Source organism: Ostrea edulis, chromosome 4 (genome assembly GCF_947568905.1).
Source record: "Ostrea edulis chromosome 4, xbOstEdul1.1, whole genome shotgun sequence".
In the NCBI taxonomy this organism is placed as follows: domain Eukaryota; kingdom Metazoa; phylum Mollusca; class Bivalvia; order Ostreida; family Ostreidae; genus Ostrea; species Ostrea edulis.
The window spans coordinates 9452885-9479625 of NC_079167.1; the positions used below are offsets into that span (position 1 = coordinate 9452885).

General features: G+C 37.2%; 2 protein-coding genes across 4 annotated transcripts; both read left to right on the forward strand.

The window, feature by feature from the left end:
- The first annotated feature begins 191 nt into the window (after nt 1–191).
- LOC125669512 (uncharacterized) lies at nt 192–1993 on the forward strand. 3 transcript variants are annotated; one of them, XM_048904058.2, is made up of 2 exons: nt 192–542; nt 685–1993. In XM_048904058.2, the coding sequence occupies exon 2, from the start codon at nt 692–694 to the stop codon at nt 1433–1435; it is 744 nt and encodes a 247-aa protein (XP_048760015.1). In that variant the 5' UTR covers nt 192–542; nt 685–691; the 3' UTR covers nt 1436–1993. The 3 variants fall into 3 exon arrangements, with proteins under 3 accessions (XP_048760015.1, XP_048760016.1, XP_056017894.1); XM_048904059.2 differs by having other exon boundaries at nt 245–552; XM_056161919.1 differs by having other exon boundaries at nt 313–596.
- A 616-nt stretch (nt 1994–2609) lies between these two features.
- Nucleotides 2610–17786, forward strand: LOC125670937 (uncharacterized). The gene is made up of 7 exons (XM_048906385.2): nt 2610–4186; nt 5513–5618; nt 14664–14839; nt 15407–15458; nt 15567–15597; nt 16224–16470; nt 17068–17786. The coding sequence occupies exons 1-7, from the start codon at nt 4135–4137 to the stop codon at nt 17079–17081; spliced, it is 678 nt and encodes a 225-aa protein (XP_048762342.2). The 5' UTR covers nt 2610–4134; the 3' UTR covers nt 17082–17786.
- The last annotated feature ends 8955 nt before the right edge of the window (nt 17787–26741 follow it).

The following is a 26741-nucleotide window of genomic DNA, read 5'->3' on the forward strand; positions in this document are numbered from 1 at the left end:
TGCCGGTGAAGGGCTGCAAAATTTAGGCCTATGCTCGGCGCTTACGGCCTTTGAACAGGGAGGGATCTTTATTGTGCCACACCTGCTGTGACACGGGACCTCGGTTTTTGCGGTCTCGTCCCCCCTCTTACGACAAACAAGGGGTACTAAGGACATATTCTAACCTGGATCCCCGCGGTATATAATTGGTGAATACTGTAATGATTTCAAGAAATCGGCTATTTTCATTCTGTCATTTCAACTTCCGCTCGTTTTGAATGATAAAGTTAATAATAAAATGCACATAATTGATATGTACATGAGGAATGTACGAAATGGCTGTATATCCGTACAATAAGTGCCTTTGCATGGAGACCGACTGGTATCAACTGTATTTTGTTTGGAAAGGCGATACAGAAAGGGATGACGTTATGTCCTGTTACTAACATAAAGGAAATTGTATTGATATACAGCGGAAATTCTCGTGAATTTTACGTACATTCATTGTAGCGATGTAAATACTGATTGCTGAACTGTTATGGAAAGTGGAACCTGGCCTCCTGGTATGTAACCGTAAGCAGATTTTAAGTGTTTGTCGTTGCTGCTATAGTATTCTTGTGAGTTCTGTCATGCTTTTCTCCTAAGAGATTCCTTGTTTTTAATTTCGCTGCCATCCCTCTTTCATTTCTCTCCGGCTTATTTCAGTGCGGACATGGAGGAAAACAGCGGTACTGCATTAGGGAATTGTCTGGAACCTTGCTATGAATGGTGCTTTGGTTACAGTCAGCATGATTTACAGACTGGGAACTCTCAAAGGGACAGATTTGTGAGTGGCTGTGAGCAGTGTTGCATACGGACATCGACCTGTATTTGTTGTTTTCCGTGTTACGACGTTATATGTGATCGCTGTTTAAAGCACGATTTGTGCAGTAAGTGTCTTCATTGTTCATGTTTCTATTCCGATTCCGAGGAGAAGGTCCTACCAGACTGTGATACGACTCCGGGGTTAGTGCGCCAATCTTCCACCAAGAGCAATGAGAAGTATGTTAGTCCCTGCGCCGCGTCCAATTTTAATATTTTAGAACAACCTATGGCTAGCAACACAACAGTGGATGGTAAAGCATCTTTCGTGAACCCCAAGTCTGACAGTGGAGGGAAAATGACCGTGAGAGCCATTACCCATCAACCTCCCAGACTCTCCCTTCTTATCTCCAAAAAGAACCCATACCAACAAATGCACGACCCAACGATTGAGAGTCTAGAAGAAAAGAGTGAGGAAGTGTCGGATCTTACGGAAGAGGGAGAGATGGGGGGTCACGAGGAAATAACGGGGGGAGTGGAGGTACACGTGACCCAAGGGGACACGGGAGAGGAGGAGATCAACACGGCCAAAATAGATCCTGTAGATCTCAATACTAACATTTTCGTTAAAGACTTCATGCAGACGACCGTCTGATACACAATAGCAATGTAGACAGAATAAATGTCCAATTCTACATTGTTTATGAATGTCTTTACATTCATTTTTTTAATCATTGTATTTAACACCAGGAAGGAGAGAGACACTTCTACGACCCAGAGATAAGCTTACAATCGTGAAGTCGACACACAGCCATACAAAAGGAATTAAGATCATTCTTGTATAATACGGAAACAAAAAAATGTGAATTAAGGAAGATATTTAACCATGACAACGGCATGACTCTGTAGTAAAAGCGTGTAACACTATAATACGTATAAAGTTTGCGAAATGTTATGCCAATTTTTGGTGTGCTAATTTTCAAGTTTGATTTTTTGTATTTGAAGTATATACGTAGAGAATGCTGTGAATAACTAGATTGCGTATATTTCTTGCACACTATACACATATACAGATACATGTATATTTAAGAAATAAATTCCATGAGGGTATGAACTGTGACGCTTTACGCCAACATATATAGCGTGTTAGCTCTCCATGAAAAGTAGGCTGACGTGAAGCGTTGCAGTTCATACCCTCATGTCTTTTCAGAAATGAAATTTAATTTTTTATATACGTACATTTTACTTTCATTTCTGTTGGAATATTCTCTGTCGTTAAAATAGGCGTACTATATTTATCAAGATTCATACGTACGCAAATTGTTCACATGCACGAGGGAACATGGAAATGGCTGACGACGGAGCTCCAGAATGGAGGGGAGGTAGTACCTCTTGTGTTAAGGACGATGCCTCTTGTGCACTATCATTTCCGACATCCAAGCTGTGGGAATGTGGTTAAGAGTGTAAAGTTACGTGTATCTTGATAATTAAAACTTCTTCCTTTCAAACTGTTGAAATAAATTTCTATTCCATCATAGGTCTAAAACGTGAGGAAATAAATGACCTACACATAACAACAAGTGATATATACATTTTGCTTTAGGTACAGCTTTTACTTTTCTTTTCTTTTTTTAATTTCATTATTTTTTTTTTTTTTTTTTTTTTTTTTTTTTTTTTTGGATTCATCTAAAATTAATGTATTTATTACTCGCTATCACAAACAGGCAGGACTGAAAATACATTGTAAGTCATGTTTGAAAATGGTAAATCTGGCATCAAATCTAATCATAATTCAACACTTAAAAATTCATTAACATGACGATATATTTTGTAAACAGTGTTGTAACTTTTCATGTGACACACACAGCCTCCCCAGCCTGTGTTTCGATAGGTGCGTTATTGAAAACATACAAGAAAGTGGACGAAATAAATCTAACCTTTTCGAGACTGACGGTAAATGTAGCAGCCAGTGACAGTGTCGGTCCAAAAGATTTTCAGGGAGGGGGAACAACCCCTGCGCAGGGGGAATATGTTATGACCTTTGTTCAAAATTGTTTAATCAAAAGCGGGAGGGTTGCGACCTCCGTAACCCCCTTTAGACCCAACGCGGAGTGACTGCAGGGGAAATAACCCTGTCAGACTTATACAACCCAATGGCAATGTAGAAAGTTGAAATGGCAGGTCAATTAGGCTAGGTGTCGAAATTGATTCAAGAATCTCCATCCATTGCACTTTCTAACACAAGAGGCCCCACCACCCCCTCCATACTCAATCCCAATGTACTTGAAATGTTGTGATTTTTTAGTTGATCTCTTTTTCGACAAAATAAAACATATCAAAGTGTCCGCATCGCTTTTAGAATTTAATGTACACATCATTTACTTCTCTGAGTACATTGATCCAGACAAAACCCTTGAGTATTAAATATCTGTTAAGTACGTGAACAAGAGCTATAATTCACTCTTAGCTATTTTTTGCTTATTAACTTATTCAGGGAATACATTTCGCAAAATTAAAGCTTTTTTGTACTATAGGAGTGCGATTGCGAACTTTTTATTGAAAACGGGGTTGCTTAAAATAACCTTTCTTGCGTGTTTTTTTTTTTCCCCAACCAAAGAGAGATTGCAATTTTTCTCACGCACAAAAGCATAGTTTTAAACTCGCTGGTTGAAATTTAATTTTGCTAAGGTTAGGCTTGATTTTTCATTCTTTGTAAGTTTGATTAGATTTAAAAGGCAGTAAAAGAGGATGGGTTGACTGGTTGACACGGAGACTTTTAATGATAGATGTGTAGTTCACCAAGAGAACATAGGACGTCTTCTTTGTAATTAGTAATAGTAATTGTAGTATAATTAGATGTCAAGACTTCATGGATTCCACTGTGTGGGATGAAGAGTGCTCTTAGTCTCTGTTACGTAACAAAATTAAATTAAAAGCACAAGCTTCCTCCTATGTTTATATTGAAGGTCACTTGATCTCAGTCCGTTGTTGTTTCGTGTTTTATACATACAACCATGCTACGGCAACAAATGAAACGCTTCTTATCTGATTTCGGTCTTCACATTTAGCGATCCTCGCTGTCTAGAGTCCTTGAATTTGAATGACTTGTCGGTGGCATTAGATTGTCTTATACCTAAATAACATTAATGATATAATTGTGGAAGTAATGCATTCATGCATAACTTTGACGATATTTCCTTCATAACACGCGTTGAGGGCCGATTTTCATTGTGGTCTCATGTATCGGTTTTAGTTTCAGTTTACAAGGATACAGGATGTGTAATTGACGGTGGACGGGGCCCATCTGTTACACGGGTATTTGGGGTATAGACATCAATAACTGTACTTATAGGTATGGACGGTCACCTAGTCTCAATCTTCGTGATTCTTAGTTCCTTCGTCAAAGGTACGTGCGATATGACTTTGTCTTTTGAAATTTGAATATATTTAAATAGTAACTGACAAATTGCCTCAGTGCCACGCCCTGGTAGTGTGTTTTGTTCACGTGGAAGTAAGGTATTCAAAACCTTCAGAAGTCTTCAAAGAATATGTTTAGAGAAACACTTATATACATATTTGTGTACTACTTCACAAAGGTGAAACTTGTGAGAGTTAAGATTATAAGATGACCAAAAAACAAAACAAGAGAACAAAACAATTCCTATTGATTTATGCACGAGTTCTGTATACAATATTAAGATCTGCTGTTACACAGTTAATCGATCAAACATAAAAAAGTAAACATGTTTTTGTTTATGTATATTGTAATTGTGATAGCATATTGATAACATATTTCAAAACCGTTGGACAGGTCATCCTGTCCTCGGTGTACGTGTGGGTTGGTAGATTGATGTTTTATACTTCTAATGGTCATTTAGGGAGGTATCATTGTCGTAGCCTATGATTAAACAGACCACGAATGTTGACATAGGGTTTTGTACACTGAAACAAAATTACCTGCAGAGATAAGGAAATGCTTTTTATACAAATTTGATGGAATATCACGTGATATTCATTATTTAAACCTACGTGTTTAAATTCTACACAAACTTGGGTGAATCGTGTTACACAGTGAAAAAAGAAACATATAAAAAAAATATTTTCTCATGACCATAGACAAGCTTGAGGGGTCGTGTTTTCTAATAAAACGCTTATGAAATGCAAATTAATCATACACGCACAGCTAAGGGAAAAATTCATTTGCTTATAGCATAGTTTAATTGAATGTCCCATAAACTGTTTCAATAGACCTCTTCTTTTTCCTATGGATTAAATAAAAGGAAAGGATTCACCCATAAATCTGTATAACCACTAGCATTTCAATGCTGACAAACAAACAGTACAAATACATAAAATACAGTGAAATAATCTGAGCCAGCAACATTCGTATTACGTCCTCTTTCCGAAGTTAGAAGAACATCAATGTGCGACATAGTCCTTTGCTGTTGTACTTGACCTTTGTTATTATCAGCGTTTGGCTTTTTACACACACGGACCAGTTACAACCGCCTACAAATGACACAGCAGTTGACAAACTTCTTTACTAAGGAGAGTGAGTGCTACTATAGACACTTACAAGTGCTCCGAGGCTCTTGTATTCTGCCCTATCCTTCATCTGAGATACTTGTTCTAAAGCAGTGTTATTTGATAAGCAGATTATGGGGAATGCAAATGACAAGTCACAGTGTTTTCATATAAAATAATCATATAGCAAAACATGCTCCCTTTTCAGAGTGCCATGGGGATTCATACAGTATTACAGGACTTGTGGTATCTTCCGCATGCGCAGTGACACTTTTTATCATCGTCATAATCGTCGCCATCTTCATCACTATGTGGTTAGTACTTATATGATGTCATTTTAAAAGTTGTCGTATTTTGATCCCCTCGCAAGTTATCGCTAAAGGGAATATAGTAACGGGACAGTGTGTGTGCGCTTGTGTGTGTGTCACAATGAGCGTGTAGAAACTCTACAGACCACAATTTTTGTGCTCGGTTGATTTTGTCTCCCGTGGGGATCCGGGTTAGAATAGGTCCTCAGTACCCCTTGCGTGTTTTAAGAGGCTACTAAATGGGCCTGTCCTTCGGATGAGACCGCAAAAACCGAGACCCCGTGTCACAACAGTGTACCTGTAAAGTGCGAAACGAAACGAAACGAAATCTACCGAAATGAAACGAAATCTACCGAAACGAAACGAAACATACCGAAACGAAACGAAACAGAATGTATAACCGAACTCTTTTAATTAAAATAATTAAAAATGGTATCTTAGACCCCTGCGAAAGTTACCACATATAAATAAAATTCGCCTCCCCATTGATGTAGGCTTTCGGCTTGACTGTTACAAAGTTTTAAAAGCTGGAAATGGGGGAGTAAGCACAAAGTACATATCCGTAGTTGATTAAATGCCATGTACAATTAGTTTCGGATCCATAAATTTCAGAACCGAGGGTTACAGTCTCAGAGATCTGGGGAAACACACTATACGAGGGGTGGGGTCGCCGACGTTGGATCCGTCTTTGGGCATAGATACATTGTTTGAAGAAGCTGGTGTCTGAGAAAATTGAAAGCAGGAAGAGCTCTTAACCTCTTATTTTATCTCTAACCGCTGAGGTGCGAGTACTTTCAATAATGGAAAAACTCTATACATTTGGGGTGTTGCTAAGACGGGGAATTGAAAACGGGACGGAAAATGGAATTTTTTTAATGCAATAATATTAGGAGGAGGTCGGCATTTTGTAAACTGAAAAGGCTTATGAACAAGGGATTTTTAAGCAGAAATCACAAAGAGAACAGGAGGATATATTCAGAATCCATCGTTTGATATACTACATACAAATACACAATATCCTCATGTATACATAGATTTATCTTTAGAGCAAACAATACTGAAACATGTATTTATGCCCAAAGGCGGATCCAACGTCGACGACCCCATCCCTCGTTTAGTGTGTTTCCCCAGACCTCTGACCTGTGAGACTGTAACCTTTCGTTCTGAAATTTATGGATCCGAAGCTAATTGCACATGGTATTTATGTACTTTGTGCTTACACCCCCCCCCCTTCCAACTTTTAAAACTTTGTATCAGTCAAGCCGAAAGCCTACATCAAAGGAGAGGCGAATTTTATTTATATGTGTAAACTTTAACAGGGGCCTAAGATACCATTTTTAATTATCATAATTAAAAGAGTTCGATTATACAATCTGTTTCGTTTCGGTAGGTTTCGTTTCGTTTCGGTGGGTTTCGTTTCGTTTCTGAGGGTTTTGTTTCGTTTCGGCAGATTTTGTTTCGTTTCGGTAGATTTCGTTTCGTTTCGCACTTTACAGGTACCCGTCACAGCAGGTGTGGCACGATAAAGATCCCTACCTGCTCAAAGGCCATAAGCGCTAAGCATAGGCCTAAATTTTACAGCCCTTCACCAGCAATGGTGACGTCTCTATACGAGTGAAATATTCTCGAGAGGGAAGTTAAACAATATACAATCAATTAATCGATTAATTTGATATTTCAAAGGTGGCTTTGAGAGGAAGAGCCCTATTGATCTGGGGTTCAAAGGTCAAAGTCACTACGGGACCCTTAGTATAAGTCTTATAAGAAAAAGCTTGCAGACCAAGTTACAGGTCATATTTGTTGCTCGATTAATGTATCTTAGTTATCAAGAGAGGAAGAACCTAAGTCCTATTCATTTTGGAGTCCAAAGATTATTTACCGATTGCTTACCTTGCGAGGGGATGCCCCGCTTTGCAGATTTGACTAATGGGGATTGTTTGTTTATAATCATCAAATTCATTTTGAGAGTTGTGGCCCTTGGGCTTCTTGTGGAGGTTTATATATACGAACGGTATGGTGTAATTGAATACCGATGTAATTCAAGTTCCTTATATCAAGAATTCAAATTCATGATATCAGTACTGATTTATTGACTTCAACAAATACTATCAAGAATCTTTACTTTGATATGAGTAATGGATTTCATGATACATGTGTTGATAGTTGATTTATGTTTTTATGATTGATGGCAAGATTTCAATCAGATCTGTAATTTGAACTAACATAAAGAATTATTTCACACTTTTTTGTGTATAAAAATGCCCAAGAAATTCTTGATATCAAAATCAGTGAATTAAAAGTTAATTTTCCCTGAAGAAATTCTTGATTTCAATAATTCAAATATCTGATATTGATAATTATTATTGTCATTTCTTGCTTAATAGCCTCTTTATCATTTACTGATAGCAACAAAAGATTTGAAATGAGTTCTATTTATTGCTAAGTTTATAATAACCGCCTATAGAACGCTTGTTTCGTGTGCGGGAGGCCCGGCTTCGATCCCAGGCAGCGACAGTAGCCATGTTCTAGGAAAAGTCGCAGGTTTTATAAATGCATCTGATGGGATATTGAAAACTTAAGCAGGTGACATGAAATCCTCGAAGGGGTCTTTAATCTCCAAACAATAAGAAAAAGAAAGGTTCTGTTCTAAGAGTTTATGAAATATAGAATATTCATGCATCTATGATTTTTTTTTTATGACGAAGCTAATCCATCTTTAATAACAATTTAAACATTTGTCTTCCACACATCAATTATCATTCCATGATGAATTTTCAAATTGAATTAGTTTATAATTTGCTCGAGCTCATGAAATTGTTACTAAAGAAGTAAACTAGGAATATCTTTATCTGATCACAGAATATCATTATTTTAGAATAATAATTTTAGAATCATTTCCATCGGACTGTGTTATGTGTAACTTCAAATTTAATATTTGCTATATTTTTTAACAGTTGCATGTGAGTACTAGGCCGAACGCCTTGAGATTTAAGGCACTGGTCACCACTTAGGTCAGCCGAGTGATTTTAGAGATATTACATCAACTAATGAAGGGTTTTATGTTGGGGACGGGGAGGGTAGAAAAGTTTTGAAAGACCGGGAGCCTTTAGGCCAATAGTGGGTTATGGGCAAAGCCCCCCCCCCCCCCCTTAAAAATAAACCCTGGGAATTTGCGCATTATAGAGTAGAAATTTTGCATAAATATAATTCTATATGACAGTTCTTCGGTAAACTACATGTATATTAGAGACGTGATTTAGTGTTGGGAAAAACATTATATTCCTATAATTTATAGCCCCACTGTAAAACTTGCTGGTAAATTCCTATACATTATTGTAAAGAAATATTTTAACTGTACATTGTCATGCTTTTTATAGTCCAATACCCTTTAACGTAATTAAAACACAGTAGTATTAAATTGGCTTAATCGGGATTGCCTGTTGGTTATAATTTTCTTAATGTACATAATTCATTGATATTCACCTTTTCATATCACAAAATTCCACCAAGGTAAAGTATCCGATTTATTCAATCATTTGATAAATCATTAAATATAAGGATGGGTTGTAAATGTTCTGATTTGTGGAATTATGTTATTGTACACTCCATCGTACCATCGCCACGGTGACACGATGGCAATAAAACTATGGTAGCATCTTCAATCTTCATCGTACCATCGCGTCTGTATATCAATTTTTCTCGACTTTATATAGAAACTTTAAAAATAAATCTCTACAACTGTCAATCATCTCTCTCTCTCTCTCTCTCTCTCTCTCTCTCTCTCTCTCTCTTTCTCTCTCTCCCTCTCCCCCCTCTCTCTCTCATATATGGAGTAACTCATTCAAGGGGTGGTTATATGATTTTTAAACTGAGTGCATGGTAGAGGTGTAACATTAAATAGTCACCCCGTTGAAAAACGATCCCAGGGATCATTTCTTAACATTAACGTTTAAAAATGATCAAAAACGTCGTTGAAAAGGGATTAACGTTATATTTCGATCAGTTAAATATAAAGAAACATTTTGTACATTTGAGGTCATATTTAGCTCACCTGAGCTGAAAGCTCAAGTGAGCTTTTCTGATCGCCTGTTGTCCGTCATCTGTCCGCCTGTCTGTAAACTTTTTACATTTTCAACCCAGAACCACTGGGCCAATTTCAATCCAAATTGGCCAAAAGCATCCTTTAGTGAAGGGCTTTCAAGTTTGTTCATATGAAGGGCCATGCCTTTTTCAAAGGTGAGATAATCACAAAAATGCAAAAATAGGGTGGGGTCATTAAAAAATCTTCTCAAGAACCGCGGAGCCAGAAAAGCTGATATTTACATGAAAGCTTCCTGACATAGTGCAGATTCATGTTTGTTTAAATTATGGCCCCGGGGGTATGATGGGGCCACAATAGGGGATCAAAGTTTTACATACAAATATATAGGGAAAATCTTTAAAAATCTACTTCTCAAGAACCACTGAGCCAGAAAAGCTGATATTTACATGAAAGCTTCCTGATAAAGTGCATATTTGAGTTTGTTAAAATCATGGCCCCCGGAGGTAGGATGGGGCCACAAGGGGGAATCAAAGTTTTGCATACAAATATACAGGGAAAATCTTTAAAAATCTTCTTTTAAAAAAAACTACTGGGCTAGGAAAGTGGAAATTTAAACGAACGCTTCCTGACATAGTGCAGATTCAAGTTTATTAAAATAATGGCCCCCGGGAGTAAGATGAGGCGACAATAGGGGATCAAAGTTTTACATACAAATATATAGTGACTTGGGAAAATCATTAAAAATCTTCTTCTGAAAAATCACTGGGCCAGAAAAGTTTACATTTACATGAAAGATTCCTGACATAGTCCAGATCCAATTTTGAAAAAAAATCATGGCCCCGGAAGTACGTTGAGGCCACAATAGGGATCAAAGTTTTACATGCAAATATATAGGAAAAGTCTTTAAATATGAGCCAAGGTGACTCAGGTGAGCGATGTGGCCTATGGGCATCTTGTTTGATATTGAAATATGACCCCAGATATAACCGAGATATGGACTGTAAAAGAAAACGTTTAATACATTTAGGGTCAATTTTCAATGTTGAAATATGACCCCTTTCTACCTGACCGATATGGATTGCAGAAAAATATTTTATATATTTGGGGTAATTTTTCAATGTTGAAATATGAACCCACCTCTTGATCGAAATACGGACTGTACAGAAAATCTTTTGTATATTTGGGACATTTTTTTCAATGTTGAAATATGACACCTACATGTCGCATGTCAACATAATTATAATTCACATAATTATAATTAGCTTGCATGTTGACTAAATTATCCTGCATGTCGGGGGCAGAAGTATGCAACCATAATAAGGTCTAATTTTGACATCAACTACATTGTTTTTTATCTATAGCAGAGATTTCGTTTTCTGCATTGTTTCCATTAATAATTAATAAAATCAATCAAAATTGGCGTACACATTTAAATAGCATGCAAGTAAATACTGGTTCCCTGATCCAGTTTTAGGCAAAGGTCCTACACAATGTAAAACTTATACGGTACCAATGTTGATGCACCAGATGCGCATTTCGACAAATTATGTCTCTTCAGTGATGCTCAACCGAAATGTTTGAAATCCGAAATAAAAATGAAGTGTTTGAGCTATTGTAGGGAAAACAGTGTACCAAAAAATATATATCGACACTCGACTAAAAGATTCTTCAAAAGGAGGAATGGGTTGGAGAGGGACATATGGAGTTTACCTACCATCTGGCAAACATGAAAAGACTTGCAAAATTCAGAAACGTCTTTTCTCAACTTAGGCCGATAAAATGACTCAAAATTCTGTTACAAGTCTTATTGACAGTCCAGGGATTTTCCACCCTGTTGTGGGGACCGAAATTCGGCTCCATTCCCAATGCAAAATAGTAGTATTTTTTCCCAATTTGTCTACAAAATTTCCCAATTCAAGTCAAATAAAAAATTGTCTTGTTTTGCAATATTGTCATCGGGAAAGTGGAATGATTCAAAGAAATCTTGAGTGAACTATCAAATGAAAAAATATATTTATTGGTTTGACACAAATTGTGGACCAGAGGCCCGATACCACCAAAAGATCGGAAGGTCTACCAGAAATTTCGTCCGTCGGTTGTTCGAAGTGTGGTAATTAACTAGACTGTTCATTTTCTTTGAAAAATACATGTTACATGACTCTATTGTCTTCAAATTTTCTCCATAAAAATAATTCAGCAGCACTACCATCATAGTTCATTATATAAAACACTCTAGAAATATCGGCAACTGTTCGATAAATCCGAATTTCCTCCATTTTTCTCTTTGATTAATACGTGCTATATTGTTGCTTCACTTATTGTAACAACTTCCTTAACCTATCTGAGAGTTATTATATAAATATCATATATATTTAGAATGTATATTTTCAGTGTACTTTATGTGAAAATAAATCTTTGAAGCAGCACACTTCGTTTGGAGAGTCTAATCACCAGAAATGGTGATATTATATGCTGCATTGTATAAAGCAGCATTAGTTCGAATTTAGCTTACTTTTATTATCAATATTAACATATGTACATCTAGAGATATATTTACTTTACAAAATGATTTTATTGGATATGAAAATATATATATCTTCCTAAACTTGGTGCTTTCTACTGTTTGAACAATTAGTGTATTGGCATAGATAGTATCACAGAGCGTTTCATGATGAACTGGATCATGATTTCAAAAGTAATTTATATATGGTTGGGCTGTTTATGTCAATTAAATGTCAGAGCAATACAATATGTATTGAAACTCCATGATTAAATCTAAATTTAATTCAACTTTTATTTAATTTCCTTACTTTAATATTTCCATTGATTTTTTTTCTATTGAATTTTTTTTTTATCTAGTATTCAAAAGTATAAATACACAATATTATTAGCCATGATGCAAGTAAAATGGGAAAGATGCTGTCTATTTTCTCCTCCTGACATTTTTGAAGATTCATCTGAGAACTAGAAGCTAGGGTCACTTGGAAATTTGAAAGCTGGTGTTCCGTCACTCCATGCACCATTGAAAAACAGTTTTAAGTGTCATTTAACCCTGATTGCAATGAAAAACAGAATGTTAAGATAAGAAAAACTTCCATGAATGAAGAGAAAATGTTAATCTTTTTATTGAAAAAAAAAAAACAACCTATTTTAAGAAATATGTTGTAAAACTGTGAATTTCTAAAATTTCCAGTTTGGACAAAATGCCGTTAAAATTCCCAATTCTAAAGGCCCAGGCCCCATTCCCAAAATGGTGTGGAAAATCCCTGGACACATTAATGGCCTGCCATAGTGGTGCATCATGTGGTCGCCATTTTCGCATAAAGATCCCGTCTTTGGTGTAGAAGCACTCTCCAACTTTGACGGACTCTTCAGGTGGAAGTGCCCTCTTGCTCAGTTGGACAATATCAGGGTCCTTATTTTGTTTGGACAGTAACTGCTCTCTGTCTTTGCCCTGGTCTAACTGTGTTTTCAGTGGAGACTCACTGTCACTTGGCTGTCTGTTTTCATGTGAACTGCCATCAAGGTCAAACAGGAAAGTGTCACTGAGGTCAATTTCATGAGATGAACCGGCAGCGGTAAGGAGCTGAACATGGTCAGCCTCAATTTTTCTTCTTCTAGTCATCGATCTTGTAACAGCACAAGCTGGATCTAAGTCATCGTCTTGTAACAGCACAAGCTGGATCTAAGTCATCGTCTTGTAACAGCACAAGCTGGATCTAAGTCATCGTCTTGTAACAGCACAAGCTGGATATAAGTCATCGATCTTGTAACAGCACAAGCTGGATATAAGTCATCGTCTTGTAACAGCACAAGCTGGATCTAAGTCATCGTCTTGTAACAGCACAAGCTGGATCTAAGTCATCGTCTTGTAACAGCACAAGCTGGATCTAAGTCATCGTCTTGTAACAGCACAAGCTGGATCTAAGTCATCGTCTTGTAACAGCACAAGCTGGATATAAGTCATCGATCTTGTAACAGCACAAGCTGGATATAAGTCATCGTCTTGTAACAGCACAAGCTGGATCTAAGTCATCGTCTTGTAACAGCACAAGCTGGATATAAGTCATCGTCTTGGAGGTGATGTTCTCACAAACTGTGGGATCTGGTATAACTAACAACCAGCTAAATCGTTGCCTAGCAACAAGGAAACGCCTTGAACAAGAAGGGTAGGTCGAGCACATACAACAACTGGTCCAGTAATTGAATCTGATTTCAGATAAATTCTATGTAAGGGAACATCAATGATGCCCAGCTCAACACCCTGTAATAAAACTGACCCACCAGTAGAAGTCTGCTAGCGCCGAGTAAACATCGTCCGCTTTGCCAATCAATACACTTTGTAACAAAGTGCAACCTTTTCAAACTGAGAAAAGTATTTATCAACATATTTTTCTCTAAATAATGGAACTAACCTGATATTTTCAGCAGCATCAAATTCAATTCTGACAGGTGCAATTTCAGATCCGTGCTCTCTTGCCTTTCTCTTTCTTTCTCCGCTCGGTCATTTTATTTTTCTCTCTCAACCCCTTCGTTTTCTCCTCTCTTTTGTTTTCTATTTTCATTTTATCACTTCCTATGTCAATCAATCAATCTAGTACAAATATTACACAACAGATGAATAACACATCATCACAAATTTCAAAAAGCAAAACTGAATTTAAAGGATTTTATAATGGCAATCTGTAGATCGGACTCTCAAGTCCAACAAGGATTTTAATTTTACACTAAAATTACAAATTTTTGCTGCCCGAGTAAAAAATAAATTTCCAGGATCACAGCATTATTTACACATACATGTTAGCTTTTGTTCCTGACGATTATGATGGGGTTTTTATTTTTTACGTCATCATGTTTGAAATGAATCTGAGAAAATTGTCTTCTGGTATTTGATCTGCCTTCCATCCATATTGAATTTTTTCCTTTCATGAGACATTGAGGGACAGAACTACAAGTGAAGAGGAGAACCAGACAAAATTCTAACCATTAAATATCACTGTAATTTACAGGGCTGATTTCTTACAACAATATTACAAAAAGCGGGGAATCCAGAAGTCGCCCAGAATAACGGTTTTGAAAAGACGCGCTCATAGCAACAAAGGGACGCTGTCCAAAGAACAGGAAATCCAGCTACAAGTCCAGGCCCAGCAGAAACTCAGGCCCAGGCTTCCTAATACCTGGAGGGGTAAAGTATAGCCAAATCTCACGTTAAACTCAGGCTCAGGCTTCCTAATATTTAGAGGGGTAAAGTATAGCCAAATCTCACGTTAAACTCAGGCCCAGGCTTCCTAATATTTAGAGGGGTAAAGTATAGCCAAATCTCACGTTAAACTCAGGCTCAGGCTTCCTAATATTTAGAGGGGTAAAGTATAGCCTAATCTCACGTTAAACTCAGGCTCAGGCTTCCTAATATTTAGAGGGGTAAAGTATAGCCAAATCTCACGTTTTGCAGCAGACATTTTCATGATTTTTATGCCCCAGAGATCGAAGACGGGGTGTGGTATTGTACAGCTTGTCGGGTTTTTGTATCAGCAACTTTTGAACTTTTTAATTATTAAAAAAAAATCCAGACATTTCATGACAGAAAAGTTCATTTAAAGTTAAATTTCATATACAAGTAAAGGTCAAGGTCTTAAATGACCACAATAGATCTTGACCGGTGTCTGAGGCACAAATGTCTCGATTCTTCTTTTGGTTAGAGTTGTCTTTCTTCCCTTGACTTTATCAAACTTTAGTTTCCTCTTTCCTGTAGCCGGCTACGAACCACCACCGTCACCATCACCGTCACCACGACAACAAAACGGGTACGGATAATCTATGAAATTCATGTCAGATTTTGGCTAACTATGTTAGAATCGTAAAGTCGGTGGAAATTTGGATATTGTAATATCCATGCATTCTTTTTATTTCAGAGATTTACCGATACATCTTGAAACTTACACGGTATGTTTAAATTCAAGAAAGAAAAAATGAAATGAAACACAACTCAACATTAATACCTTGATGAAATAGCGTGTTTGTGTAAAATTGCAATTTTCAGATCAACAGTTTGTAATTGATCACGGATTAACTTCGAACTCATTGTCTCGTGTGTGTGTGTGTGTGTATATATAGGATAGTAAGAACTGAAGAGAAATCAACAGCCTTTTTCTACCAACACAATTTTAGAAATTAAAAATAACAAACAAATCACGGGGAAAAGGTGCGAGTCAGAATTTGAAATTTACATACTATTATTCGCTTAGAATATGTGACAATATACGTTTATCAACTTGCATATGCCACCAAATGTGAAATGGGTCTTATAAAATATTTGCAAAATTTGAAAAAGGGAGAAAATATCGCCTCTTGTTAACTTTTTATTTTTATTTTACATTTATGTTCCTGACATATATTTTGGAAGAATTTTCACATTATCTACAAGATGTTCCATTATTTTGCCCATCAAGTAAATTGACTTTTTAATGGATTTTCTATTTCGCTTCTAACCCTTATTCTACTCTCCCCATTAAATGAATTACGCACCCTGTTTTATGAATTTTTTGTATCGCTTTTCCTTTTTCCTGCAGACGACCGGCGATTTCCATTTTGGTGCCGAGGATATTGGGGAAGATGAGTACGCTACGGTACAAAAATCCCCGGTTGTCATGGAGATCAAGGACGACAAGGAACCACATTCTGTGCGTAATTACGAGAGTGTCATGAATTTGCCAGAGGAGAGTCCCGGTAGGCCAGCTAATCGGACTAGTCAGCACAGCCACATAGGACTGATAATGTCGGGTGAAATGGTCGAAATCCCACTACAAGATGAGAAATGTGAGTTATTGCCAATTCCATAATCCTGTCTAAACATTGTATGAAAATGTTATTTTTCAGACCCAGTCATCTTCTTCGAAACAACATTTATAGCTTTTAAAAAAAAATTCAAACCATTAGTTATGGCTCAAAACATTTGAAAAGTTGGGTTTAAAAAAATCCATTAAAACTTCGGAATGTTTTGATAACATTTTACTGTAATGTAAAACTACTTTCAAGCTTTCGAAAGCCTTTGGCTATAAAATAGCTGCAGAATTATAGCTCTTTAGAAAAAAAAGGGGATAGACCAGAGATGTCTGTCCCAATTTTTTTTCCTGGAGAAAGCTGCAGTTCAGCAGCTAGTTATTAAAGTGCAACCATTAACCAGGTCAACATTAAATGATTCATTATCGACAAGGACGTAATCTATCGCCAGATCACTGCACATGTGTGTTAATCACTGTCCATAGTAATCTCATAAGAATCAGTGTTATAAATTTTCCAAGATGCACACAATCGATGGCACGGGGTACACTGACATACAAACATCAGTTGTCAATACTGACGCGCCATCAAACTGTCGTTTGTTTATCTATAGCACTAAATTACTTTTTTCAGCCACTCATTTCTGATAAGATCCTGGCACAGGGACCGGTGGCTGGAGGAGACGATCCTATGTTAGCTGGGTCAGTGACTTGTATCAGAAGACATCATTACATGCCTAATATTGCCACAATGCCGACCAGGGACTGTATTTCTGTTTGTTCAATTTCACTATTTATGCAAACAATTTTATTGTGAACATGGGGAACGCGAGAAAAACGAGGAGCTGTATTTTGCTCGTTTTGTTGACTTGCGGAAATTAGGAATGGCGATCTATATAGCTACCAGTGGGTAGCTGTTGTGTTTTACATCGTTCGTATTTTTTTCTTTTTAATTCTGTCACTAATCTACAAACGAGGAACGGGTCAACGCTCTGTTACGCCTATTGTACAACCTTTAACATTCTTGTTTTTGTAATTTGCAATAACACTTATGCAGCCTCTGTTCATGTTAATTACAGTTTTGAGAAGAAAAATAACGTCAACATTATTGGTTCTTCAATAGAAATTAAAACAGGATGTCGATGTCACATACAAAAAAAAAAGTTGGCCAAAGCCAAAAGGGGGTGGGTGGGTTATACGCAAAATGCTCTAAGCAGACACATTCACACAGGCATAAAACCCTGCATTAGCCGTATCAGAAGCTACTAGTATTTACTATACGAAGAATGTTAATATTTACAAATGCTTTCAATTAAGAATTACACAATGCATTGGAATAAATATTCGAATGAATTGTTTTACTTTTCCTTAAATGTTCCATGGAGCCATATGGATATACGTAATACAAGCAAAATATTGTTTCTCGAAGCGGGACTCCCCTCGCAGCATGGCATATTGTCAGATAATATTCCTGAAAGTGCTATTGAAGCAATGTCCATGCAAGTACTATTGAACAATATTTCTGCAAGTGTTGTTGAACAATATTTCTGCAAGTGCTATTGAATAATATTTCTGCAAGGGTTATTGACACAATCGCACAGGGAATATTGGAAGTTTCGATTCCATTGACCTTGTAAAAACCTTTTATATATATATATATATATATATATATATATATATATATACATATTAGGAAACCAGTTCTTGGAGTGAGATAACAGTCATTGTAAGGGCATTTGATATATCCAATACAAAGCACAACCAAATTTAGTTTACAATCTCTTCCAGTCATATTGACCTTTACAAATCTTCTCGAAAACTAACATGGACCTAGATATCTATGTATGGTTCCATTCCTGAAAATTTGATTGAAATTGAAGAAGAAATGACACTTTACTCTTGAAAACAAACAAATCAGAAATTACTCTTTCAATGATCTTGATCTTAAACACATGAAATAACTACATGAAAATGTGAAGATAACGAACAATGATGATCAGTCTTATAATCCTACATGGAATAAAGAAAATTAGAGTAGGGCAAATACGGACCCCTAGAAACACCCGAGGTGGGATTAAGTGCCTAGGAGGAGTAAGCATGTCCTGCTGAGCGGTCACACTCGCCGTGAGCCTAATGCCTTGATCAAGTAAAGGGAGTAATCCATAGTCAAAATCAGTCGGTAAAGAACGGCCTACCAATTGGAATGAAATACGTCAGACATGAAAAGAGAAGTACCATTCTTGCAAAGATACTTTAAGGATTGAAAAAAATTGAATAGAAATATTCCCCTCCCCGTCATTTTGACCTTTTATTTGCGACCATGAAAATCAAGAAGTAAGGACTGTATACTAAGTGCCATTCTTTCAATTAAGGCCAACAAAATTTGGATGAAAAATGTTCTTAAATTTTGCCCACAAGAAATTTCTGAATTCCTCACTAAACGATCTGAACCTTTCACCTCCTGTGAACACCAGTAGGAACTGAGGTTTATATGCAAGGTACCATTCACGAAAGTTTGATTAGAATATGGATAAAAGATGCGGCTTACAAATGGCAGTCAAACGAATAAACGAGTGTTACCATATCCCTCCGCAACCCTATTGCGAGGGGATTAAACGAGATTTAAGTGTACACTGGTATTTATCAGATCCAAGATAGTTCAATTCGTAGTTCCCTGGAAAAAAAACTCATGTGTATACCAGGTAATGGTTACTAGAAGCTGTAGAATTCCCTTCCCAGTCATGCTGGAATATGGATCGCTTTGGAAATGTGACGACGCCTTTTCAGACCACAATGACATTACCAGTTATGATGGCTTAATATACAGCCACTCCGAAGAAGAGATTGATATATTTTCTTAGTAAATCAAAAGGATAGGTGGGCGGTCAAATTAGAATTTAAATTTCCTTCAAAAGTAGCAATTTATATGAAGGAGTCACCCTCTAGAAAAAGATGTGTAACAAATGTGGCGGTTGCATATATAGTTCCAGACGACACACCTTTGACCAGGTGAGCGGGAAAAAATCCGCTTTAAGTTTTTGCGTAGAATAAAAAAACAAACAATCGATATAAAAACCTTTCAGATGTGTACGTAGAATTACCATCTTTATGACTATTAGATCGATAGTTGAATATTTTTCTAGCCCTTCTTTTATTTGTCCACATCATTTACAAGATAACTAAATTACATTTGGTTATGTGGAAAGCCTTCGTTGGGCAAGGCGAATGATTTTAAGTCGAGGCCAACCTTGTTACATTGGCACTTGACTACATTAAGACGTCACATCACCAGCTGTCCCCTCTGACACATCTTACAGACTCGAACGAGAAGTTTGAAAAGAAAAAACAAGCATAAAACATGTCCGCAACTTGTTTAAGTTTAAATTGATTTTGTTTCTTATTTCTATATTCACATTCATTGAATCTTTTCTCTTATGTTTCTTTTGAAATTGACATTGCTTTCATCATGCAAAAAATACATGTCTGTTGCAAAACTAGTTCGATCCGGTTTTCTAGTACCACCTGCCTGCAAAAATCATTACCAAATATGGAGTGTCATCGCATTGGTTGTTCTATTTAATGGTCATCCCTATGCTATTTAAATAATTTTAGATCTTAATTCTAGTTTATAGTTTAAATCATACATAAAAATTATAAATATAAACAATAAAATGTCTTTGTTGAAACAACAAAGAAAGCATTTTATTGTTTAAATATCTGACTACTATTCAATACTGTATATGTAAAAACAATAGATGCACAATAGAGTTTGAAAGCGATATCGGGCTTAACACGGTGGCACAAACTAAAATGGTGATAATCAAAATATATGGCTGAAAGGTCTATAAATTTGGTATAGAAATCACTGTATTCAATTGTTATTTACGTCATACAACAACAAATATGACTCTGCATGTGTACATATGAACATAAATCAATCTGTGATTTATAATTGAACTGTGGATATAACTGACATAAGGGTCGATGGCTGCTTATGAGAAATAATAAAGACCCATGCCGTAATGGCTGGTTTCCGCAGCCAATCGGACAATGATGGATGATCCTGTGCATAATCTGGTAACACTAACTAGTCTGTAGGACCGAGAGAAATATCATCCATCCCCCTCTAATTCGGTTTTCATGATGGCGTTTTTGCGGACTGACTCAGTAATAAAAGTTTATCTCAAACGAGGCATCAGATGAAGAAAGCACCGGTCGATCAATTGAATTATTCTCTCACATGTCATAACGGTTTCTGTGGTAATGCGATTTAAATTTGTGTTCTTCGTGAGTTTTAGGAGATTAACATATCTCATACGTATAGAGGACTCTATGGTGATTGGAGTACGGCATTTGGGGGTTCGCTGAAATCATTTCCGCTGTAGAAATGTCTTGACAACCCTAAATGAAATGTACGACATTTACTAAGAAATCATGACCGCGTAGGAGGAATTTGTCGAAGAATAACCTCCACTGTCTCGAGATTTTGTTGGAAATAAAAACTGAGCTCGATTTTCCAGTAATCTTGAAACAGAGGGATTATTCTTCAGTTCCGACAAAGAGATAATTATTTTTATTCCACTACGTTGATATCTATTAGGTTCTTCTTTTTGGAGAAACACAGTCATGCATAGTGTACAAGACGTTCAGATGTAATATCTCCATTTACCCATTGACGTAACAATGTGTTGTTGGATTTTTTTTTTTTACGTCAATGGGTCTATTGAAAATTAACACCGCCCAACCGCGGTAGAATAGTGCTCGCGACAAAATGGAAAATGCATGTACTATTTCATTAAAATATGCATGTAATTGGCAATTGAAATGATTATGCAGTATCAAAACGCATTACACATATGATATCTAACCGTTACCTGGTTAATAAACGATTATATAATTATTTTTAATGTCCCTCTCGTGAATCTTTCACTCGTATGGAGACTTCATCATTGCCGGGGAAGGCTGCAAAATTTAGACCTATACTCGGCGCTTATGACCATTAAGCAGGGAGGGATCTTTATCGTGCCACAACTGCCCCATTTAGTCGCTTCTTACGACAAGCAAGGGGTACCGAGAACCTATTCTAACCCGGATCCACACGGGAATCAATGACTTGTAAGAACTTTGTTTTAATACAGCAGTACTAGACGAGACAAAGATCTAAATATCCAAATACCAGTGATTTCTGCATTGTGAGTTTGAATGAGTGACTATACTTGTTTCCATATATAGTGTTTAGGGAAAATGAGAGCAATTCCAGATAGATTTTAACTTACCTACTGCTATCATTGTTCTTTTTCTTACATTTGACAGCCACTTGGATATTTGATTGATTGTGTATTGATTAACGTCCCTCTCGAGAATTTTGTACTCATATGGAGACTTCATCATTGCCGGGGAAGGGCTGCAAAATTTAGACCTATGCTCGGAGCTCATGCCCATTGAGCAGGGAAAGGTCTTTATCATGGTACACCTGCTGTGATATGGGGCCTCGGTTTTTGCGGTCTAATCCGAAGGACCGCCCCATTTAGTCGCCTCTTACAATAAGCGACCTATTCTAACTCGGATCCTCACGGAATGGCAGTCAAAAACTAGACTGAATACTACTCGGAAAATAACGATGTCTAACGTGTCTAACGATGATTCTGTGGTATTCCGAATGTTAAATGACCACAGGATTGATTGATTGATTGATGTTTTCCGCCACACTCAACAAATTTTCAGTTATGTGGTGGCGCCCAGTTTTTATTGGTGGAAGAGAGAACTCAGATACAATGTACCTGGGAAGAGACCACCGACCTTCCGAAAGTAAACTGGGAAACTTTCTCACTTACCGGCGCGAGCGGGATTCGAACCTGCGCCGACAGAGGTGAGAGGCTGTGTGATTTTGAGCGCGATGCTCTAACCACTCGGCCACGGAGTGGGACTTCTTGCCTCTACATTCCTGAATGTCAACAGTGCGGGACATTTCAACGTCATAATCAAAACACCTGTCAACTAAAACAACATCTTATAGGTCAAAGGAAACAGTAGTTTGTGTAAAGTAATTGTGCGTTCTGGGAGTCAATTTACCTGTATACAACACAAATAATAATTCAATCCTTCGTTAATACGAGTGTGGGATTGAGAAATTCCATCGGGGGAACAAGGTTCGCAGTCTAAGTCAAAGCTTTGCCGAGTCATGAACAGCGAATTTTTAGAATTTGTCAGTGTATTTGAGTTACCTTCACCCAAGGATGATTTGTGCCAAGTTGAGTTGAAACTGGCCCAAAGGTTCTGGAGAAGAAATCGAAAATGTGAAAAGTTTACAGACAGACCGACGACGGACAGCAGGTGATCAGAAAAACTCATTTGAGCTTTCAGGTCAGGTGAGCTAAAAGTTTAACTTGATCTTTGAACCAGAGAGACAGAAAAACAAGTAAGAACAGCACTGTTACAGTTAGGAGGCAAACACATCAAGTATTTCAACTTAAATGTTAAATTCAAATTTCTCTATTCACTAATCAAATAACCTAATTAATATCTGATCATCAAATATTTTAAATTTCTTTTTATAAAGTACTGCTTTTTTTTATTTGTTTTTTTTACATACTTGTATTCCTCCAAACACATTGTTCGTCATTTTGACATGACGGCAAACTCCACCATATTGAAAACTTTGGCTGATAGCATGCCAGTCTCATCGATTATAAGGCACTGTATTTGGTATATTCTTTTCTTTGCCTCTGCGAATTTGTCGTCATTGTTGAAAAGTTCTGCTAGTTTGTCGAGAGAAAATATGCCATCCATAATTTCGGCCCATTGGAGGAGAGTTGTAGATTGGGGCCCAAGTTGCAGGCTGGCCATCCCTGTATTTGCCGTTATGCCAATAACTTTTTGAACAATAAGCTCTTTTATAATTTCTCTGCAAGAAAGTCACATCATTAGTAATCTAATTCCAATCCACTGTTTACAATTACACAATACCATACAAAATACATGAATGCTTTTATTTTATTGCTGACAAACTAGAAATAGTTTAACCCCCCTCTCCCCTCAGAACACCGATCATCACAATAAAGCATGTAAACTACATATGTAATATATTTGAAGCATATTGCAGGTTGGCAATAAACTTTGAAACAAAAAATGATGGGAAGTGTAGAAGTCTTCATGATGTTCACCGTGCCAGCGAGAACTTCTTTATACAAAATGCTGCAATTAGCACACCAAACACGGATGTCCTAAGCAAATTGATAATGAGACTTTTTAAAGTACAAACCCAACAGATCTTTCAAGAAGGAGAAAGAAAGCTTACTTTTCCAAATATTGGCCCTCGTTTCCAAAGAAGTAAAAGTGAAATCAATGTTACTTTGCCAAACATGTGTGTCCTGACGCAAACAGCACCAGTATTTACTTTCCAATGTCCTATCAATGCTGTAATCAATGGTGTGCAGCAATATTGTACAGTTGGTTGCGAAGTGCATGATATCTGAGGTAGCAGGGGACAGTTTCGCACTATAGGCCCGGTCAACTTAAAAAAAAATAATGGAAATACCCCATATTTGAAGTGATATTACAGAGGGTGCTTACTCCTCCAAAGCACTTGATCCCACCTCTGGTGTGTCCAGGGGTCCGTGTTTGCCCAACTATCTATTTTGTATTGCTTGTAGGAGTTATGGGATTGATCACTGTTCGCTATCTTGACCTTTCATGTGTAAAAATGTATACAATGATTTTAGGATACATGTCAAATGTAGCTGAGTGCTTAATAAAAATGTTGATATACAACATGTAGGTCTCACCATGATTCCTAGCATATAGAAGGGTGCAAATACGAAACTAAGACACGGGGGCAGTTGCTGAAGAAATTCCGGTGAAAACATGCATGGTCCAGCAAAGGGTCTGTAGCTGAGAGGGAAGGTAGATGGTCCCATATAAAAGGTAGATTTTTAAGAAGGACAGACAGGGTTCTTGATTGTGCACAGTGTCTAAATCCCCACGCTTGGTACTGTGATGGTGTGGGGGTGGTGCGGATTAGCCCAAATGAGAGAAAATCAAAGCAAAAAAAGGGCACCTGCTCAGAGCATGTTTTGTGCACCAGCACCAGTATGTATAAATTACATGTAATTTAGGGTCATAATTTATTAACTACACCAATAGGAAATACAAGTATTGACGTAAAAGGGAAATATGATTTTTCATTAGTCTGTCATAATCTGACTTTGATGTATACCCCCTACCCACATGTATCGGAACCAAAGAAACTGTTCCCTGTCACCTGAATGTGAAGCTGTCTGCTGGATTGCTCGTCCAGATTACTCAGGCAAGCATCAATGGACTCATACACCTAATTGCAACAGTTTCATTGTGTAAAGGTGTGCCTAAAGATGCAAGTTATTTTACACCCAGCTTTAAGGAGGAAACCCTATCAAATTCCCTTAGTGCTAACAAAATCAGCATTATGAGGTCAAAAACCTGTAAACAAGTTGTTGACTGGTTAGCCGAAAATAGTATATGTAAAACATGCAGTGATTCCATTTATGCCAGAAAGAAGAGAGAAGAAAACACAAACTAAGACTTTGGTAGACATGGGGGCATCATCATAGATGAAATGACGATCCAAGATGATTTGATCATTACTAAATCAGGTGATACTTAGAAATTGGTCTGTTTCATTGATATGGACAAGACCAACAACAACGAGGTCATGTGTTCTGGAAAAAAGAAAATCAACTTGACAACACATACCGTTCAGTTTGTTTTTCATGGATTAACTGGATTCAGGTACAAATATTGATACAATAATCTTATATTATTTAACATACTTACCTCATTTGTCCATGACATGATCTTTTTGTATAATGCGAAATAACTAATAGCAAATATCTAAGACCACATAATTTCATAATCTGTATAATTTTCAATATTGGCTGAGTGTTATTGACTAGGTATAAAATTAACATCACATGTACCCTGTATGGATTATACAAGGAACCTATCATTTTTTTCACTTCTAGGTTTTAAAGGTGGCCAGTTGTATATTTTGGATCCAACCCTGCGACTGCCCACCAATTAGGCACTTTCTGCAAATGTGTCGACCTGTTGGATGATTTGGATGTTACTGTGGATTGCATCATGACTGACGGTGCTTTCACAAACCGCACAATTGCAACCTTGTTGTTTCTAAGAAATCCCATCATGGGTTTTTCAGGAACTTTTCTTCCATTAGCACAATGCGTGCTTCATTCAAGATATTATGCATGTCTTCAAAAAGATTCGCATCAATATTGAATCAAACAAACTGGAAAACAGAACAGGCCCTGGTAGATACCTACATGTACTTCTGAATGAGAGGTGCATAGTTTGGGAACACTGGTAAGAATGCTTCAAGTTCAATTTCCAGAATGGCACAGCAAACTTTCTGAGGAGCACATAAATTTAACCCCCTCAAGTAAAATGAGGAATGAGCTTGAAAGTCAAGTCCTGAATAAGGATATGCTCTAACTGATGAAGGCCTACTAATCAACCGTCCAAAATCCAGAAAACCTGGCATCCAGCAGTGAACTTTTTGAAACTGCTTCAAAATTAGTTGATATATTCTGTACCATAAACCAACCCATTTCATCTCTACAAGAAAACAGTTTGAAACACTGGACAATATTACTAAATTCTTCTTATCTTGGGGAAATGCTGTGGAAAAGTCCATTATGCACGTGCCATCAAAGCATCGTATGACCTCAGAGACAAGAACAGACATAAACTCTTCCATTGTGGGTGTTGTATCCTTCTGCAAGTTGTTCTTGACTGGACAAAACTGCTTAAATCCTGGATACCTAAATTCAGATGGCATTGAGAATCTGTTTGGACAACAGAGGGGCTGAAGAAATGGATTGAATACTAATTCAACTCTCGCTCAGTATGGCCCCGCAAATACTGCAATCATACTTAGTGTAGGATAATGTACTGTTTCTAACAAATCCAACTCCTCTAACAAAGCAAGCCTCTTCTCTACAACAACACCATGCCCACTTAACACCAACAGAAACAAGTCTCAAAGAGCAAAGAGAAGAGGAATTCGTCTATGAATGAAAGGTGAAGATAACGAACAGTGACCCCTGGACACAACAGAGGTGGAATCAGGTGCCTAGGAGGAGTAAGCATCCCCTGTCAACCGGTCACACCCGCCGTGAGCCCCATATGCTGATCAGGTAAACGGAGTTAGAACGGCCTAACAATCAGTATGAAACACGTCAGACAGCATTTGACCCATTGATAGGTTGTATTGACGAACTAGATCGTTATAAGGACCATAGAATTTACGAAATG

Coding starts and splice junctions, on each gene's coding strand:
- LOC125669512 (XM_048904058.2), top strand. CDS start 692: ATGGAGGAAAACAGCGGTACTGCATTAGGGAATTGTCTGGAACCTTGC.
- LOC125670937 (XM_048906385.2), top strand. CDS start 4,135: ATGGACGGTCACCTAGTCTCAATCTTCGTGATTCTTAGTTCCTTCGTC. Junction 4,187..5,512: donor TCTTAGTTCCTTCGTCAAAG/GTACGTGCGATA, acceptor CTCCCTTTTCAG/AGTGCCATGGGGATTCATAC. Junction 5,619..14,663: donor GCCATCTTCATCACTATGTG/GTTAGTACTTAT, acceptor TGTAATTTACAG/GGCTGATTTCTTACAACAAT.